Here is a 20,234-nt window from a genome sequence, read left to right as displayed (position 1 = left end):
TCACCAAGAGTAGACTATAATTTGCCGAAAGGACATCTCAGAGGGGAGGGAGAAGAAACAGCGAGGAAGGAGCTTCAAAGCATTGTGTACTTGGCCAAGAAGATGCCTTAGCTCATCAAGTGCAATATAGCGGGGGATTATAGTCTTGTATCCAACTTCCTCTTCAATTAATATGGTTAACCTTCTTGTCTTATCTCCTGCTGAGATAAGTCAAGGGGAGGCCATTGAGTCAAGGGGAGGACACTAGTAAGGAATACTAAACATCTCAGACCAGCCAGCCTTTCAGTTCAAGAAGTGAAACTTGAATGAGCTATAGATGGATCATCTGGAGGGGCGTTCCCTGCCCCCTGTGCATACTGAGCGATATGCAAAGTTCTACAAGTCCCTTTATCTCAGGTGTCAAACTAACCTCAGAGACAGATTTAGGGGAGCACAACTAGTTTGGTTGTACTGGGCGTGAAGCCTCAGGGGTGCTGCAGAGGGCACAGCAACTATGATGTAGAATGGATGTTGAATTTTTTTAATAAAAAGTTTTTATTTATACTTTTCAAATGTATACATTCCATTAACTTTACAACCATTTTAACATTTCAAAGTTTGACTTCCTTCCCCCTCTTTCTGCGGTTCCTTAAATTTATTTTTAAATATCTTCTGCATATCCAAATTCATTTAATTTGCTCGTTTAATTGTCTGCTTTAAATATAAACTCTTATGAAACTGCGGGTTATTACAATAATCCTGCCAATGTTCTTACCTGTTTGCAATTTATCTGTAAATATTCAATAAACAATATCTATTCTTTAATAATAATTTTAAAAAAACTTATCTTGATTTCTTACTCTTCTGGTAAGTTTCGCCATTTCTGCATATTCCGTAAGTTTTTGTATCCATTCTTCCTTTGCTGGGACTTCTGCTTCTTTCCATTTTCGGGTGAGTAGCATTCTTGCTGCTGTAGTAGCATGCATGAATAAATTTCTATACAATGTAGGTAGTTTGATCCCTATAATACCCCAAAGAAAAGCTTCTGTTGTTGTTTTTTTACAAACATTATTTTGAACATCCTTTTCAGTTCATTGTATATCATTTCCCAGTAAGCTTTAACCTGACCAGAATGATAAATATGATAAAATATGATAAATATGATAAAATATGATAAAAATAACCTTCTTTCTCTTTACATTTCCAACACTTGTTTGATTTAGATTTATACATTTTTGTCAGTTTACTTGGTGTTTTGTTGTTTAGTCGTTTAGTCGTGTCCGACTCTTCGTGACCCCATGGACCAGAGCACGCCAGGCACTCCTGTCTTCCACTGCCTCCCGCAGTTTGGTCAGATTCATGTTTGTAGCTTCGAGAACACTGTCCAACCATCTCATCCTCTGTCGTCCCCTTGTTCTTGTGCCCTCAATCTTTCCCAACATCAGGGTCTTTTCCAAGGAGTCTTCTCTTCTCATGAGGTGGCCAAAGTATTGGAGTCTCAGCTTCACAATCTGTCCTTCCAGGGAGCACTCAGGGCTGATTTCCTTAAGAATGGATACATTTGATCTTCTTGCAGTCCATGGGACTCTCAAGAGTCTCCTCCAGCACCATAATTCAAAAGCATCAATTCTTCAGCGATCAGCCTTCTTTATGGTCCAGCTCTCACTTCCATACATTACTACTGGGAAAACCATGGCTTTAACTATACGGACCTTTGTTGGCAAGGTGATGTCTCTGCTTTTTAAGACGCTGTCTAGGTTTGCCATCGCCTTTCTCCCAAGGAGCAGGCGTCTTTTAATTTCGTGACTGCTGTCACCGTCCGCAGTGATCATGGAGCCCAAGAAAGTAAAATCTCTCCATTTCTGCCTCCATTTCTTCCCCTTCTATTTGCCAGGAGGTGATGGGCCCAGTGGCCATGATCTTCGGTTTTTTGATGTTGAGCTTCAGACCATATTTTGCACTCTCCTCTTTCACTCTCATTAAAAGGTTCTTTAATTCCTCCTCACTTTCTGCCATCAAGGTTGTGTCATCTGCATATCTGAGGTTGTTGATATTTCTTCCAGCGATCTTAATTCTGGCTTCGGATTCATCCAGCCCAGTCTTTCGCATGATGAATTCTGCATATAAGTTAAATAAGCAGGGAGACAATATACAGCCTTGCTGTACTCCTTTCCCAATTTTGAACCAATCAGTTGTTCCATATCCAGTTCCTACTGTAGCTTCTTGTCCCGCATAGAGATTTCTCAGGAGACAGATGAGGTGATCAGGCACACCCATTTCTTTAAGAACTTGCCATAGTTTGCTGTGGTCAACACAGTCAAAGGCTTTTGCATAGTCAATGAAGCAGAAGTAGATGTCTTTCTGGAATTCTCTAGCTTTCTCCATAATTCAGCGCATGTTTGCAATTTGGTCTCTGGTTCCTCTGCCCCTTCGAAATCCAGCTTGCACTTCTGGGAGTTCTCGGTCCACATACTGCTTAAGCCTGCCTTGTAGAATTTTAAGCATAACCTTGCTAGCGTGTGAAATGAGTGCAATTGTGCGGTAGTTGGAGCATTCTTTGGCACTGCCCTTCTTTGGGATTGGGATGTAGACTGATCTTCTCCAATCCTCTGGCCACTGCTGAGTTTTCCAAATTTGCTGGCATATTGAGTGTAGCACCTTAACAGCATCATCTTTTAAAATTTTGAATAGTTCAGCTGGAATATCATCACTTCCACTGGCCTTGTTATTTGCAGTGCTTTCTAAGGCCCATTTGACTTCACTCTCCAGGATGTCTGGCTCAAGGTCCACACTACCTGGGGTATACGAGGCATCCATTTCTTTCTGGTATAATTCCTCTGTGTATTCTTGCCACCTCTTCTTGATGTCTTCTGCTTCTGTTAGGTCCTTTCCACTTTTGTCTTTTATTGTGGTAATCTTTGTACGAAATGTTCCTTTCATATCTCCAATTTTCTTGAAAAGAGCTCTGGTTTTTCCCATTCTATTGTTTTCCTCTATTTCTTTGCATTGCTCATTGTCTCTCCTTGCTATTTTTTGGAAATCTGCATTCAATTTCCTGTATCTTTCACTATCTCCCTCGCATTTTGCTTGCCTTCTCTCCCCCGCTGTTTGTAAGGCCTCATTGGACTTGGTGTTACATATCAACAATATATGATTTTCATATCATTTTCTCTTAAACCATAACATGATGTAAATTTTATATCCATTGAGGCGTTGAAATTTGAGATGACGAGATCCACTATTGTCATTAGGAACAGTGGAATAGAAATCGAAAAGGTATTGATTTGCACCAGCTCCTGAGTTGACAAATTTCTCCTGGGTCTGTATGTGTGTCAGGGAGCTGGGGAAGGAGTTGTTCCCTTTAGATCTAGGTTTTCCACTGTTCCTCCCTCAGCACACCCCCAATATATCCAGTTGCTAGAGAACACAAGTGCAAAGGGTTTTTATTCTCATTGGGGCATTTGGTTGGGCACTGTGAGAACAGGATGTTGGACTGGATGTGCCATTGAGCTGATCCAGAAGGCTGTTCTTAAATTCCTGGAATTTATTTTTATTTTTTAAAAAATATTTTTATTGATTTGATAAGAAGTGCAAATATAACAAAATGAAAGAAAGCAAAGAATCAAAATGTAAACCACAAAGCCTCACAGTCTGGAAGGACAGGAGGTACAGCACATCTCCAAAGGAATAATAAAGTATTGACTCATACAAGGATTCCCTTTACAAATATCAAAGATAGGTAAAAATGAAAGTAGTCTCCACCTGTAAGCTCCATCGTTATTGACAATAAAAGCTCTATAAAGTCTTAGATGAGCCAGGAGTTTGCACAGACTTGTAATGCTGGGCAACTGTGTGCCACAATATCCATCCGATAAATAAAAATCACCTTGTATAGCAAAAATAAAATAAAGAAAATGGGTCATTTGAGCTTAGCCCTTAAAATACACTCAGTTTATAAGAGATCTTTTCAAGGAGGGCAATTTTTGCAAGCCCTATTCTACTTTGTTAAATACAGATTTTTTATTTTTATTTTCTGTCGCAGTGTTGCTGTTTTAAGCTTTCTATGCAGACTTATTGCAAGGTGTCAACGTATCATCAGACAGGAAGGTTCTAAAAATCCTGAATGGATGGATAAAATCATATTAGGTGTCCTAGGCAGACTTATGTACAAAGGGAAGGGAGGCATGGCAAAGTGAGATCAAAAGACTGTGCAGTGTACAGACAGTAGCAGGAATCTCCCATTGCTTTGCAGAGCAGAAATGAATATAAGATCCAGTTAGAATGGGCAGCCCATTGCCAACCAGCCATTGGTGATAAATTGGCATAGCATGATTGAAAATGATAAACACCTAAAGTAGGGCAATTGTTTGTTTGCAGTGAGACAACCACCCCTCAGTTTATGTTGGTTTCTGCATGCATCTTATTAAATTTCAGTTCAGTATCAGTTTCACACTGGAGCCTCTCTCTGAAACCTTGTTGTTCAAATATGGTGGCCTTAAGATCTGCGACTAAATGTTCCTCACTGCTGGTTACCAGTTAATGACCAACTCTTTTGTCTTCCCCTTTTGTGGTGAGGCAGATCCCCAAACCAGCTGCTTCTTCCTCATGGATTTCCAGAACATGTCCTCGTATGATGACAGCTACGATAACCAAACCCTCAATGGGTCCAGCCCAGGACAGGAGCCCCCTCAGTATAATTTCTATGCCATGCTCCTCACTCTCCTCATCTTCGTCATCGTCTTTGGAAATGTGCTGGTGTGCATGGCTGTGTCGAGGGAGAAGGCTCTTCAGACGACCACCAACTACCTGATTGTCAGCCTCGCCGTGGCAGACCTGCTTGTGGCTACTTTGGTGATGCCATGGGGGGTCTACTTGGAGGTAGGCAGACTCTAGGAATAGTCTATTGCAACTTGCCCTGGTTAAGAAGCCTTGAAGCTCATCCATTTAGGGTCAGGAAGAAATGACCCAAACACTTGGGAAGTGTTCAGATGTGGGGAATATTGTGTTCATTTTTCTGATTCTAATGCTTCTGTCCCATTTTCAGATGTTCCTTTCACACAGCAGTACCTGTTGCATTATGGAACTGCGGCTTTTTGATCGATATACTGTCATCCCACAATAAATTCCATTCACACCAGTGGGCACGGTATAACATAACAGCAAATGTTATTAGACAGTGTCACTGCTCCCCCACACTTTCCACACATGCATGCTTCTGTTTCACTATGTTTCCCCCGTGAAAATGGCAGGAAATGACTGTATGGCGGTATAACACCCTAAATTTTGTAACTTTACTTCCATAAAATTCTGGGCCAATGGGGTTGCAAACAGATTGTTTTGGAACCCATTACCACAGAAGGGAGCACTAAACTCCCATTAGATTCTGCAAGAAGTGGGTTTTATGTCATGCAAAAGCTCAAATATAATATTAAAATTAACAGAGTGAAATTGAATTAACTACCTAAGAAAGGGAGGGGATAGGAACTTTTTCCACCTGCTCTTCACAGGGGACCATTCCAACCTGACACTCCCAGACTTGACTGAAAATCAGAACCCAATCAGATTATGCACTTTTCTTGCTTTTGTGATGCTGTTTCAGTGCAGAAAATGTACGCATCTTATGTAAAAGATCCATGCAAAATGTGTATTTTATAGGCAAATGCATTGAAAATAATTGGAAAGAAAGGCCAGACAGTGAAGCCTAGAAGGTTGCACTTGGCTCCTGGGCTGTAATGACATGTATATCCCGGAGCAGGAATTTTGGCTCAGGGCATTGCAGTCTTTAATGCATGCAGTGTTCAAAGGGCCAGCTGTGGTACTGTACAGATTTCACTTTAAAAATCCTTCCTTCCATGTCTTACACCCTGCTAAACTCCCACCCGCCCAAGAACATTGCACAAGATTTTAGCACTCCCGCTTACTTAACACTTCAACTTAAAGACTGCCAAGCTGAGGAAAGACCTGTCCACTTCAAACATGCCCCCCCTTCCTGTTACTCTTCCACCTCATTAGGATGTTGATCTGTCTGTGGGGTTCCTGTGGGGAGGAACTAGGCAAGCCCTTGAGTTAGTTAAATCCTGGTTGGCTCAAAAAGCAGGGGGCCCAATATTCTAGCAAGCACCATCAAGTCTTCCAGGAAATCTACCTTAGTCGCTGTTATTTTGCACACTCATTTCCCCAATGGATGAATGGATTAATGAAATCTTTATTGCCAAAAGCTATAAGCCAGGCATCCCCTACCTTCGGCCCTCCAGATGTTTTGGACTACAATTCCCATCACCTCTGACCACTGGTCCTGTTAGCTAGGGATCATGGGAGTTGTAGACCAAAACATCTGGAGGGCCGCAGGTAGGTGGTGCCTACTATAGGCCATCACAATTGGTCACAATGCGTAGAATACAAATAATTGATTTGAAACTGAACAACAACAGCAGCAAAGCAAACATACAAAAATGCAAAAAAATCACACTTGCATAAGTTAAGCACTCCATATCTCACACTCCCCCTTATGCTACTTGTCTTGACGCCTAGCTCTCAACTTACTTGCAGCCAAGCCAAGTTTTGCAACCAGTGCAATAATAAATACGTTATTGCCAGCCAGCTAAATAGAGAATTGCTCAAGGGGAGGTCAGATGGAAAGAGAGCAAAGGATGTAATCGAGGAATTTTTGTCTAGGGGATGTACATAAGGGGCATCGTAACGAATAGTGTTGAATGTCCTTCATGTCTCCCGACTCACAGATGCAGTCTTAGGTACACAGAGATGTTATTGAATCTTCCCATTCGATATGCGGAGGGCATACACTGAAGACAAAAAGCTGTAAATGCTTTTCTAAGGGGTGTCAGCGTGGGATTAATGAAGTATTGCTCCAGCCCAAAAGATGTTTTATATATTGGATACCAGGATGAGTACGCCATCTGGGAAAGTGAATGAATGTCCCTCCATTTAGAGTTCAAATACATTTTTTCTTTGATGAGTTGTTTGACTCTGTTAGAGGCAAAATTTGGCAGGGAATCCACATTAATCCCACAATAATAGAGAATCTTACGGATTCCCCAATGGATGCTATTCACCTGCTGGATGGACATACATTTAAGTGTCATTACTGCACAAGAATGCCTCTCCTGCTCTTACTTCTGTGCTCCATTCCAAAGTAAAGAAAAAAAAATATCAATTGGGCTTGTTTCCTTTATATATATTTATCTGTGGCAATGCTTGCCACACTTTTCAAGAGCAAGTATAGGCAACAACAGTCCCGGACTCCCTCTGTATGATCCTCAACCTGCTTTCAAATGGAATGTCAGTTTATCCCTTCCAAGAGAATAAAAATAAATAATGACTGATAGTTTATCAGACAGTAGACAGTGTCATTTGGATTTTGATGGTTTTGCCTTGTTCTGGTTGAAATATTGCGTGCATATTTTTAATGTGACGCATGAAACTCATTTGCATGAATACACTGCAGGAAAAGCGTTCCCAACAAGTTTTTGACTGCCAAGAAATCAAATTCCACTGAAACATACAACTTTTGCCCATTTCTGAAACTGTGTTTACCAAAAAATATTTGCATGGGTGTGTTCTTTCCCCTTTGGAGTGTATGTGATGGGGGGGGGGTTAGATTTTTAAATACACTTAAAAAAACGCCACAGTTCTAAAACCATTTTGGACACATGGTGTTTGGGTTTTGCATTTCCTACATCTCCAAATCAAAAACACCCCTGTTGTTGAGTGCTCCACATGACAGTCAAAACGTTTTTTTGGTGCCTTGTCTATCACCTGCACCCAAAATGCTTTGCTGCTAAAAAGGATGCTGTTGCAAATGCACATTGTCCCCAGAAGGCCTCTCTGCCATGCAGCTATAAGACATAATGGGGGGGCGGGAATGCAACCTTTTCTATTTTGCTATGAACCACTCATAAAGTTTCGCTATGAAGTGATTTAATTAATAAATAAAACATCCCAGAGACAGTGTCATTCTGGGTGTCAGATGCCAGGGGCAGGGAGTCTACTGGCCTGATGTGACAGATCTCTTCTTAAGCTGCATTCCACAACCACCACAAAGAGTGCACTCCCCACCAGCATTGTGTGTAACACTTCATTAGTTTGTCTTCTAATTCCTTCTGAAGTCTCACATCCTCTCCCTTAAAGTGAATGATGCTGAGAGACATTGATGTAGATTCCAAGAATTACAGAGGCCAGGGAGAGCTTGGGGGCAGGTGGGGGGGAGTCTGTTGGCAGCTTGCTGGATGTATATTCAGGAGCATGTTGTCTGTTTCCAAATTCCCCCCAGCTGATAGGATCAGTGCTGATCTCTCCGGACAGGCAGGTCTAGATTTTTACATTCAGACAAGCTAGACTGCAACAGCCAAAAGCGGCAAGCGATGAACATCTGGAAACCTGATCAAAGGTGTGATTTGTGCAGGAGAGAGAAAGGGAAGGAGAGAGCGCTTATGTGGTTATACTGGAACTGTCTTGCTCTGGGCATTTGAGAAATAAATTGATTGATTGAAGAGATTGCACCAAAGAAGCTCAGATGCAGCCCATGCCAGCACTGTTTCTGCGCTTCTTGAATTATTCCATAACAAAACTCTCTCTAAGTTCCTCTAGGGCAGCTGGCTGCCAACCAGGTGCCTTCCTGGTGTTTGGATTACAATTCTCATCATCACCACCCAGCATGATCAGGTTGACTGGAGTTGATGGGAATCATAGCCCAAAACATAAGGAGAGTGTGAAGCTAGGGGAGGCTGCTGCAAAGGCCATCTGGCTGGAAAATGGAATAGGTATACCTGGATAAACAAATCTCTCCAGGGAATCAGCTATACAGCTGAATATTGAACATTTCAGGTGTGTTGTAAAGTGCAATATACAAATGTGACACTAGATGGCGATGGTGAGCTATGGTGAATTCAATATATTTTTCAAAACCAACATTTTCACAGTGTTTTTATATGTGTGGATTCCACCCAAGTCTTCATTATTGTTGTACAGAGTCTTGGACTTCCCCATCCCTGACACCGATGCTCTTTTCTTCTCAGGTGGTTGGTGAGTGGCGTTTCAGCCGCATCCACTGTGACATCTTCGTCACCCTGGACGTTATGATGTGCACAGCTAGCATCCTCAACCTTTGCGCCATCAGCATCGACAGGTAGAGAATCCATCTCTGATTTCCTTCCCAGCTTGCAAGGGATTGCATGCTCATTCCAGCACAGCACCACGAATCCTTGCTATCTCTGGACCTGAACTTTCCTCTGCCATCCTTCCCCTCCTTGTTTGTTTTTCAGCAGTGCAGGTGAGCTCCAATGCCACACTGAGTTCCCACTCTTGTGTCTCCCTTCCAAACAGGTATACTGCCGTGGCCATGCCAATGCTTTATAACACACGCTACAGCTCCAAGCGCAGAGTCACTGTCATGATCGCCGTGGTCTGGGTCCTCTCCTTTGCTGTCTCCTGCCCACTGCTTTTTGGGCTGAACAACACAAGTAAGCATGATAAAATAAAATAGGGAGTGCATTCTGTGCTGGGTTCAAGTCTGGGGGTGGGGATTAGGCTGTAAACTTAGCCAGCATTCTCTTTCTCTGTCCCCCCCTTCCTCTTCTTGTAACCCCAAAGGGTAGTTTGTGCAGAAAGCAAGCAAATGCACACATGTGCACACACAAGAAAGACTGGAACAGGCCTACTTTCAGCAGAGCTGAAATTGGGAAGAACAGCCTTTACCAACAGTGCTGGAAGAGGCTGATGGGAGTTGTAGTCCAATAACAACTAGAGTGCACCATTGTGTCAAAAGCTGGTGTAGATACTCTTTATTCTCCTGCCCGAATTATAATTCCATGTTATTTTTATGAATCTGCAATGGCTCATTCAGAAAGACTGGCAAAGGTCCGTCTAGAAAAATAGCCCAGTGTGTGTCTCTTGGTCACGCTGTATTTCTGCCACAGCAACATCTGATCTCCTGAGGGGGTGCAAACTTCCACCACTCACTGTCATGGACTGGCTGGATACAGAGGTGTGGTGGGAGGCAGCAGTTGGGTAACCCCGAGGGAAGAAGGCCCAGAGTTGGGGAGATGATAATGAGTGGTCAGTGGAAGAGGACTGGAGGAGGTGTTGAAAATTGCAGAGGTAACAGGGTTTAGTGAGCAGGAAGAGGCTATGGCAGAGAGCAGTCCAGAATCAGAGGCAGAAGCAGAGACTGGATTGGAGGGGGACCCCTTGAAATTAGCAGTGTCTTGGGACGGGGCTGCTCTCCCACGGAACAGTGTCATGTATGTGAGGCTGGATAGATTCCATAACAGTCATGCAGTCTCCACTGCTGAAGATCTCAAGCTTGCATTGGAGTTTATTGCATTGGGACCAAGTGTGATGAGGTTCTCCCCCAGAAACAACATCTTTTGCACCTTCTTGTAGTAGCACAAACTCACATGCAAGCTGGCAGTAGCTCCTAATGGCTGGGACAACGCTCCTGCAATCTCTTGTGTCTTCCAGAGAAGAATGAGTGTTTCATTGCCAATCCTGCCTTTGTTGTGTATTCCTCTATCGTCTCCTTCTACGTCCCCTTCATTGTCACCCTGCTGGTGTACGTGCAGATATACATAGTGCTGCGGAAACGCAGGAAGCGGGTCAACACCAAGCGCGTCGCCGCCACCAACGTGGGCCTGGACCCTGAAACCGAGGCCCCACTGAAGGTAATCAGAACCCAAGCAACACCCACACACCAATCTCCATCTCCTCTTTCCTCCTTGATCCTGATTTATCCCCAAGGACTTCCCATCTCCTCCTTTTCCTTCCCCAATCTTTGCTGTTCGGCGTGAGTGAACCTGAGATGGCTGTTTGGTTCTCTGACTCAGGTAGGGCTCCTAGGCAAAAGCAGAAGAGGCATCAGTCCTCAGCTGCCGTCCTGGTTTCTGACATCGCTATCCCATTGCATAGTTAAGCTATGGAGCTCACTTTCCATAGGAGATGGCAATGGCTACCAACTTGGATGGCTTTAAAGGAGGATTGGACAAATTCATGGAGGAGCAGGCTATCCATGGCTGCTAGTCATGGTGGCCAGGATGTACTGCCATGGTCAGAGGCAGTAATGTTCCTCAATACCAGTTGCTGGAAACCACAGGAGGCGAGAGTGCGCTTGGGCTTGGGTCCTGCTTGAGAGTTTCCCACAAGCATCAGTTTGGCCACTGCAAGAAGAGAATGTTGGTCGAGATGGGTCATTGGCCTGATCCAGCAGGCTCTTCTTATATTATTGCACCCCCAATATAGGGGGAGTTCATCTTCCTACCATGGTTGACTGTCCTTGCCCTTAATAGGCACACCAGGAGTTGGGGCAACAGTTAAAAGCATGTTGGTAATGACACTGGGGAGAGCAGTTCACCCTACATACCTCCAAAACAAAACAAAACCTGGAGGCATCCCATCCTGTACCATTTAGTGACAACTTCCATAGCAATAGCTGAACAGGTGCAAGCTAGAGATCAAAGTGGAAAATACGACCAGGGGCTATACAGATTGTGGCCCTCAAAGCTTCTCGACCCATGCATTCAGGCTCTCAATAAATGTTCTAGTTTTGCTGCCTGTCCAAAGGATGGAAAGTATAGAGTTTATCAAGCACCTGGGAAGCCACAGTATATGACTGTTGGCCTATCTGTGTTTATTTTTTTTGAAGAGGGGTATTCACAAGAATTGCAGGCGTAACAACATAGGAATAACCTTGCTAGATCAGGCCCAAGGAGCCCCATCTTGTCCAGCATCCTGTTCTCTCACAGTGGCCAATCAGATGGCTCTGGAAAACAGAAGAGCCTTCTCCCTACTTGTGATTCGCAACAGCTTGTATTCAGAGCCATACTGCCTCTGGCATGAAGGCAGGACCATCTTGGCTAGTAGCCTTCTCCTCCGTGAATTTGCCAGATCCTCTTTTAAACCCTCCAAATTGGTGGCCATCCCTGACTCTTGTGGAAGCAAATTCCACAATGCAACCAAGCACTTTGTGAAGATTTGCTTTGTTCAATCCTGAATTTTTCAACATTCAGCTTCATTGGATGGCTCTGAGTTCTAGTATTATGAGAAAGGGAGAAAAAAACATCTCTCTGTCCACTTTCCCCACACCAAGCATAATAGTATATGACTCTATCATTTCCCACCACCAGAACTGGCCCAAGACATTTTGGCACCTGAGGTGAACCACAAAATGGCATCCTCCTCCCCTCCAAGGAAGAAGAGGTGAAAATGAAGATCTTCATCAGCAACAAGGTGGAATAAAGAGCTACATTGGAATCTGCTGCCCACCTGAGGCAGTTACCTCATCTTGCCTCAAGGGTGGGCCAGCCCCACCCACCACCACCCCTTACCCTTTCTTTAAACAGGAGTTGCTCCCTTGATAGTTTTGATTGGAGTGATTCCCCTGTAAGGAAAGGCTAGAGGTAATATAGAAAACTTTTTGAAATACATCTCTTACTTAGTTTTTCACCCACCTGCTTCACCCAGGATAAGCTACAGACTTTGCCAAGCTGATCCCTGTTTATTCAGGGAGACACACACAGTCAGGGCCCTCACATCTATATCCTCCATCCCCAGTCTTCTGAATTTCAAATCCATCTCTCTAGCTCACAGGCCAGACTTATCTCTTCTTACACTCCCTGTTTGTCCTTCCTTGCTTCCCCTCCCTTCCTTGCACTCCCTCCCTCCCCACCCATAGAGCAAATGCACTCATCTAGAAGACGTCAGGCTCTGCACACTCATCATGAAGACCAATGGGAGCTTCCAACTTCACAAACGGAGAGTGGTGAGTTGTACTACAAGCAATAGCAGGCTTCAGGCTTGCAGGATCTCTTTCAGTTCTTAGAGTCCCTCCAGCTGGAGCCAGGAACTCAGCTCCAGGGAAGCAGACATAGAGAGGATTCCTCTGAGCACTTGCTCAGCTCAGGAAACCTCAGTCCTTCCCCAGAGAAAGTCCACCCCAGGATTTCTCCCAAGCTTTCTCCATTTCAGCAAGTCCACTCCATGCAGGCTCCAGGTTTTGTACAGAGGGCAAGACACTCTCCCAGAGTCCAGCTCCCCCCCCCCCCCCGTGAGTCTGCCTCCTCACCACCATAAACTGCTGTTGTGCTCCTCTTCCTCATCACATGCACTTCTGAGCATGTAAGCAAGGACGTCTCCTGCTCCTCCTCATTGCCACCATAGTAAAGGTAAAGGTACCCCTGACCATTAGGTCCAATCATGATCGACTCTGGGGTTGCAGCGCTCATCTCACTTTACTGGCCGAGGGAGCCGGCGTTTGTCCGCAGACAGCTTCCGGGTCATGTGGCCAGCATGACTAAGCCGCTTCTGGCGAACCAGAGCAGTGCACGGAAACGCCATTTACCTTCCCGCCGGAGCGGTACCTATTTATTTACTTGCAATTTGACGTGCTTTTGAACTGCTAGGTTGGCAGGAGCAGGGACCGAGCAACGGGAGCTCACCCCGTCGCGGGGATTCGAACCGCTGACCTTCTGGTCGGCAAGTCCTAGGCTCTGTGGTTTAACCCACAGCGCCACCCGCGTCCCTCATCACCACCAGAGCCTGAGCCAAAGTAACTAGTGGATGAACAAGTTAGTGGGCTGCAGTGCTAAAGAGGAGGAGCAAGTTCAGGGAGCGCTCTTGTCAGTGGGGCTCACTGGTGTAATGTTTGTCCCTGGCAGATGCCCAACTATGCCATCCTTTGGTGCCAGCCCTGAACCTGATTTAAAATGGAGAAATGCCTGATGTTGTTGCTACTGGTTACCTGTATAGCATTATACAGCTCAGGACCCCAGTATCTCAAGGACCAGCATTGCTCACATGAAGTGACCTGAACCCCACAACCATCATCTGAGGCACTTCTTTGTGTGCCCTGTCCCTGTTCTGAGCGTGGCAAGAAGAGTTCATGTCTTTTCAGTGGTGGCCCCCAACTTGTGGAATGCTCTCTCCGAGGAGGCATGTCTGGCACCATCTTTATCTCCTTTTAGGTGCCAGGCAAATACTTTTTTCTTTACCAGCATTTTGGCCCTTAATTTGGGCTAGCACTGTGGCATCTTTCAGTGGGGTAGGATCCGTAAGTCCTGCCATATATTTACGTGGATTTTTATTGGCTTTTCTGACTTGGCCTTAATGTGTGTTACTTTCGAAGAAAAGCAAGTAACAAATATAAATGACATGAGGCTACAGCTCCTACTCAATCCACTCACCTGCCCCTTTACCAACCCTCTCCCCACACACCTGGCCAGCTCCTCCTCCCTCTACACCTGACCAAACTCCCTTCCCTTTACACCTCACCCATCCTTTTGCCCATCCCTTCACAGCTCGCCCCAACCTCTTTTAAAGGAGGCTATCTATCGACATAACAGTTTGAACAATTAAGACATCAGTTCATTTGGCATGAACAGATAACATCTTTTCATATTCCAGAATGAAAATGTATCATCTGAGAGATAGATTGTGCATTAAATCGGAGCCACTTGGGTGTTTAGTGTCTGGGACAACAGGATTCAAATCCCCGCTCAGCCACAAAGATCACTGAGTGTCTTTGGGCCTGTCATTGTCTCTGTGTCTAACCTACCTCACAGGGTTGTTGTGAGGGGGGTAGAGAACCCTGTATCCTGGAAGAAAGGTGATATATAAATGTAGTGAAAATAATAATAATAATAATAATAATAATAATAATGACATATCAATAGTATATGCAAGCCATGAATTGGATTACAAATGCAATTGTTAAAATCTGGTATTAAAAAGTTGAATGTGCTGAATGGGGTCAAAATGCACTTCCCCCCTCCCCAATATTTTGCCTTGGATGGCATGAGCACCAGAGTTACAGATACAACCCTGGCTCCGTCAAGCCCTGCTGCTGCCAACCAGAGCTTAGAATTGCATCCTACACCATAACCTTAACCCCCCCTTGAGTCACTCTTTGAACGAAGTAATTTAGGTAGGTTTCCTTAAATCCTTTTTGTAAAAAATAATTAAAAATGGGGGCGAATCTGATCTTTGTCCAGGATGCAGTAAATCACATGGAAGAGATGGAGATGGCAACCAGCACCAGCCCTGCAGAGAAAACCAAACACAAGCCACCTGTGCCAAGTAACGACGAAGTGGCCATGCCAGCTGCTTCCAACCTCTGTGCCAATGCCACTCTGCGGTCTCCCACGGACGGCCCACCAAAAGTAGAGAAGAATGGGCATACGGTGGATAACCCCAAAGCAGCCAAGATATTTGAGATCCAAACAATGCCCAATGGCAAGATGAGGACCTCCCTCAAGACGATGAGCAGGAGGAAGTTTTCGCAGCAGAAGGAAAAGAAAGCCACGCAGATGCTGGCCATAGTGCTTGGTAAGGGTTCCAAGTCATTTCCACCTCTAGTTTACAGAAGTTCTCCATCCATCCAAGAACCACCTTCCACTGAGTTTGATAGTAAATTGGAGGCTTCTGATGCCTTTGTTCTATGTATTTATATCAATCTTTATAAACCACTGTTTGCATTCTTAAAGTTCCTAATGTGGGTATTTTTTTAAAAAATCATTAAAGTAATAAAGTAGATATAATTAAAATAATAATAATAATTTCTGCAGCAGCCTCTGTCAACCTGATACCCTCCATTGATTATAAGGCGATCAATGGTTACTTCACTGTCTGAGGCAGTTGCTTACTCGGAATCATAAAAGAGAAGGGCAAATGATGCAGGAATTTCTTGTTGAAATTTGCTGAACAATTCCCATCAAATCCAGCTAGAGCTGATGAGAGTTTCACCAACAACATCCAGAGAGCACCAGGTTGGCCAAGGCTGTTACCAACATAATACATGTTGTTGGATGACAGTTCCCATCAGCTGCAGCCAACATGGTCAATCATCAGAGATGATAGGAGTTATAGAGTCCAACCATATCTGAAGGGCCACAGGTTACCCATCCCTGCATTACCATGTGAGGAATTAAATTATAACAACTGCAGCTGCCAAAATAAAGAGGGAAATCTAACACCAAAGATGCAGTATAAAATGAAAGAGGGCAGAGGTACTTTGGAAAGGTCTTTGACAAAAGTAGCCTCTTGATTGTGGGGCTCAAAACACACTTTATGCAGGGAAAAACAACCATACTGTTGTACCTTGGAAGTCGAACGGAATCTATTCCAGAAGTCCATTTGACTTCCAAAACATTCAAAATCCAAAGCGCGGCTTCTGATTGGCTGCAGAAAGTTCCTGAAGCCAATCAGAAGCCATAGAAGCCCTGTCGGAAGTTTGGCTTCCAAAAATAGTTTGCAAACCGGAACAGTCACTTCCAGGGTTTGCGACATTCGGGAGCCAAAACATTGGAGAAGTAAGCTGTTTGAAAACCAAGGTACGACTGCATAAAGGTAAAGGGACCCCTGACCATTAGGTCCAGTCGTGACCAACTCTGGGGTTGTGGCGCTCATCTCGCTTTATTGGCCGAGGGAGCCGGCGTACAGCTTCCGGGTCATGTGGCCAGCATGACTAAGCCACTTCTGGCGAACCAGAGCAGTGCACGGAAACGCCGTTTACCTTCCCACCTATTTATCTACTTGCGCTTTGACATGCTTTCGAACTGCTAGGTTGGCAGGAGCAGAGACCGAGCAACGGGAGCTCACCCAGTCGCGGGGATTCGAACCACTGACCTTCTGATCGGCAAGTCCTAGGCTCTGTGGTTTAACCCACAGCGCCACCCGCATATCGTGCTGCAAATGGCAAGGAATATCATTTGCTTCTCTGACATTCCCCACATCTGGTGGTAGCACATTGCATAAGTTAACTGCATTCTGTTGTGAAAAAGTACTGACTGGTCGCTGCAATGCTAACCTGGCTCCTTTCATTTGTCCTCCTGCAGGCGTCTTCATCATCTGTTGGCTCCCATTCTTCATCACCCACATCCTGAACATGCACTGCAACTGTGGCATCCCCCCGGCCCTGTACAATGCCTTCACATGGCTTGGCTATGTCAACAGTGCTGTCAACCCCATTATCTACACCACCTTCAATATTGAGTTCCGGAAGGCCTTTATGAAGATCCTTCACTGCTAACTCTCCTGAGGACCAGGTGCATGATTAGCATGGTCCTAATGGGGACCGTGAAGACACCATGTGTTCTGCCTGGACATCGAAGCACGCCGTGTTATGGGTGTCATGCCTACATACATTTGTCAGCTGGGTTGAAACCACTGTATCGGTTGAAGGTTGTCTCATTCATGACCAAGGTGGCATTCAGACTCTGGGAGACTGATGAAGAAGTGTTCATTTCAACTGCAACCTTTGCACTGTGCTAGAAACAACAGCAGTTAGGGAAAATGCCCCAAGTAACACTTGTGGTCTTCAGTGCATTCATCACAGTGATTAGCCGAGCCTAACAGTCGAATGCATTGACTTGCTCGTGTGTAGCTCTGATGGATACATTTCTCACCAAAGACACCACCATCCTGTCTGCTTTGCAATAGGAGAACCTCTCTCTGCCACTGCTCCCCAAACCAGCCAGGACTTCTTAGGATTGTGTCCATTGGCCTTGCCTTCAGACTTCAAGGTCTGGTTGGGCAGGCTGCATAAAGGCGTTCAGTAGCCTCAAAACACTGTTGCCGGGAGGAGAATGTAAGAAAATGGAACCTCAGCGCGGAGGACACTGTATAACAATGATGTTTGTGTGTATATATATATATAAAATTGAATGAACTGAGCAGAAGCCCAAGCCAAAAAAATAAGAATAATAAATTAAAATATACAAAATCTTGTCTTGCATGGTATGCATTGTAATTAGTGTCTGCCCATGATGCTCAAAAACAATAGCCATCTCCACCAGCATCCACAGGCTTTCCTTGCCTTCTCCAGCATCTTCTCTGATTACATGCCATTGTCCAGAAGGGAATGCAATGGAGGTGGGGATGAAAGAGAACTAACAGGCAAGGAGGGATAGGTGGAAGACAAGGAAGGGCTGTAGCTCGGTGGCAGAGTTTTTGCTTTGTATACAGGAGGCCCCAGGTTAAATCTCTGATGGCCGGGCTGGGAGAGAACCCTGCCCCAAATCCTGCAGAGCTCATGCCAATCAGCCAATCAGTCAAGACAGACAGATTAATGGTCTGGTTTAAGGCAGTTTCCTAGGTTCCTAAATCAAGCATTCCAACAGAAGAAACCTCCAAGGAACGCTCAACAAAGCATAAATTGTTAGGAAAAGACCGCTCAGTAATAATAATAATAATTAATAATTTTTTATTTATACCCCGCCCTTCCCGGTTCAGAAAACCGGGCTCAGGGCGGCTAACAACAAATTTAAAACACTTAATTGATGCAACAAAATACAGTATAAAACGTGAATAACAATAAATTCAGAATTCAAAAATCAATGTAGGGGGGAAATCCATCCAATAAATATTAGATGATCACCAGGGCTAGCTAGCTAAATTAGTCCTATTTGGGCCAGCAAGGAGACATGGGGAGAATTAGCTGTGGGATCCCAGAGCGGGTAATCTTCATAAAAAGGGGGAGGGAGGGAAGGAAGGGGAATAAAAGATCAGGCTAAATTCAAATTGAAAGCCAGGCAGAATAGCTCTGTCTTACAGGCCCTGTGGAAGGAAGTTAAATCCTGCAGGGCCCTGGTCTCATGGGACAGAGCATTCCACCAGGTTGGAGCCATCACTGAGAAGGCCCTGGCCCTGGTGGAGGATAATCTGACTTCCTTAGGGCCCGGGGCCTCTAAACTATGGTTATTCATGGACCTTAAAGTCCTCTGTGGGGCAGACCAGGAGAGGCGGTCCCATAAATACGAGGGCCCTAAGCATATGCATTACTACTACTACTACTACTACTACAACAACAACTACTATTTATATACTGCCCTATACCCGGACATCCTGCATTGTTCACAGTGGGCCCCAGAATTAATTCCTGGTATCTCCAGTAAATTTTTCAAAGGATCAAACAGGTAGTGTTGAAAGACTCTCTGAGGGAGCCACAGTCAGAGATTGCTGTGCTGGTTTAGATTAGCTGTTGCCAACATCATAAAGGTAAAGGACCCATGACCATTAGGTCCAGTCGTGGCCGACTCTGGGGTTGCGGCGCTCATCTCGCTTTATTGGCCGAGGGAGCCAGCATACAGCTTCCGGGTCATGCGGCCACATGACTAAGCCGCTTCTGGAGAACCAGAGCAGCGCACGGAAACGCCGTTTACCTTCCCGCCAGAGCTGTACCTATTTATCTACTTGCACTTTGACGTGCTTTCGAGCTGCTAGGTTGGCAGGAGCAGGGACCGAGCAATGGGAACTCACCCCGTCACAGGGATTCGAACCGCCGGCCTTCTGATCAGCAAGTCCTAGGCTCTGTGGTTTAACCCACAGTGCCACCTGCGTCCCTTTCAACATCATGCCCACCTGTAATTTCCAGCAACTGCAATTCAGGTTCATGCTGCCTCCATCAGTGGAGTTAGAACAATAGCCAGTATGGCATATGAACAGGGTTTATTTTCAAGAAGGTTTTATCTGAGACATCATTATTCTGACGTGATGGGAACTCTAGCCAAGCTGCGAAAATCTAGCATGCCCCATATCTGTGGAGAGTGTGTTGCATGGAAAGCCCATCTTGCAATGTAGCACTTCAGGCAGATTGCTTCTCCTTGAGTCCCAATCTACGGCAGCTTTTAAATAAAAGCTAACACATTAGGGCAGGGACCTGAATGGTTCTTTCTATGAAGTTCCATACAGGATTGCTCATTAGGGACTCAGGGGAGTGCTCCCCTAAGCACTTGCAAATTGGGGTGGGGAAGAAATTTGATTTAGTTCATATCTGAAAGTGGGCCTACCTAATTCATACTCACTGAAACAATGCGCAAACAGAAACACAGCCGTCCTTCGAAATACTTCTCTGAATTTAGCAATGGAGTTATCCGGCCAAGTAAGGTATAAGAAAAGAAGAAGAAGCATATACTCAAGCAAAATGTGCATTAAAATGTGTGTATTGGTGAAAATAACATACAAAAATGCATTATATTTGTTAGGGAAATGCTTTGAACAAAAATGTGCATTGGGAGAAATTTGCGCTAAAATCACTGATGAGTTTTGATGAGGATTTTTTTAAAAAAAAATGCAAACTGATGGGGGAATGTGGAGAATAGAAAAAATGAGAAGGAGGGAGATATAAAAATGGATGGATTTGCCCATTTCTGTTTGCAATGCAGTGATTGGGCAAGAGTGGATTGAGGAACCCTTTCTCAATGGCTGTGCCAGATGGCATTCTTTCCTGGACACAGACCTGGGCCTTTGAG

The 20,234-nt window shown here is 44.7% G+C and overlaps 1 protein-coding gene across 4 annotated transcripts in view; it reads left to right on the top strand.

The window, feature by feature from the left end:
• The window catches only part of DRD2 (dopamine receptor D2), an 80,390-nt gene extending 62,213 nt beyond the window's left edge, over positions 1-18,177 (top strand). For 3 of the 4 annotated variants that reach the window (XM_080983602.1, XM_080983601.1, XM_080983603.1), the window contains exons 2-8: positions 4,559-4,857; positions 9,015-9,124; positions 9,322-9,458; positions 10,459-10,658; positions 12,665-12,751; positions 14,979-15,312; positions 16,821-18,177. In XM_080983602.1, the coding sequence (XP_080839728.1) occupies positions 4,585-4,857; positions 9,015-9,124; positions 9,322-9,458; positions 10,459-10,658; positions 12,665-12,751; positions 14,979-15,312; positions 16,821-17,014 (1,335 nt within the window). In that variant the 5' untranslated portion in view covers positions 4,559-4,584 and the 3' untranslated portion in view covers positions 17,015-18,177. The remainder of the gene's footprint in view (positions 1-4,558; positions 4,858-9,014; positions 9,125-9,321; positions 9,459-10,458; positions 10,659-12,664; positions 12,752-14,978; positions 15,313-16,820) is intronic. The other variant, XM_080983604.1, reaches the window with a different exon arrangement.
• The last annotated feature ends 2,057 nt before the right edge of the window (positions 18,178-20,234 follow it).

The sequence above is a fragment of the Podarcis pityusensis genome (genome assembly GCF_964106645.2).
Source record: "Podarcis pityusensis genome assembly, chromosome: 15".
NCBI classification, from domain to species: Eukaryota; Metazoa; Chordata; class Lepidosauria; order Squamata; family Lacertidae; genus Podarcis; species Podarcis pityusensis.
The sequence above is the reverse complement of the archived record's forward strand: the minus strand, read 5'-3'. Positions and strand labels throughout refer to the sequence as shown.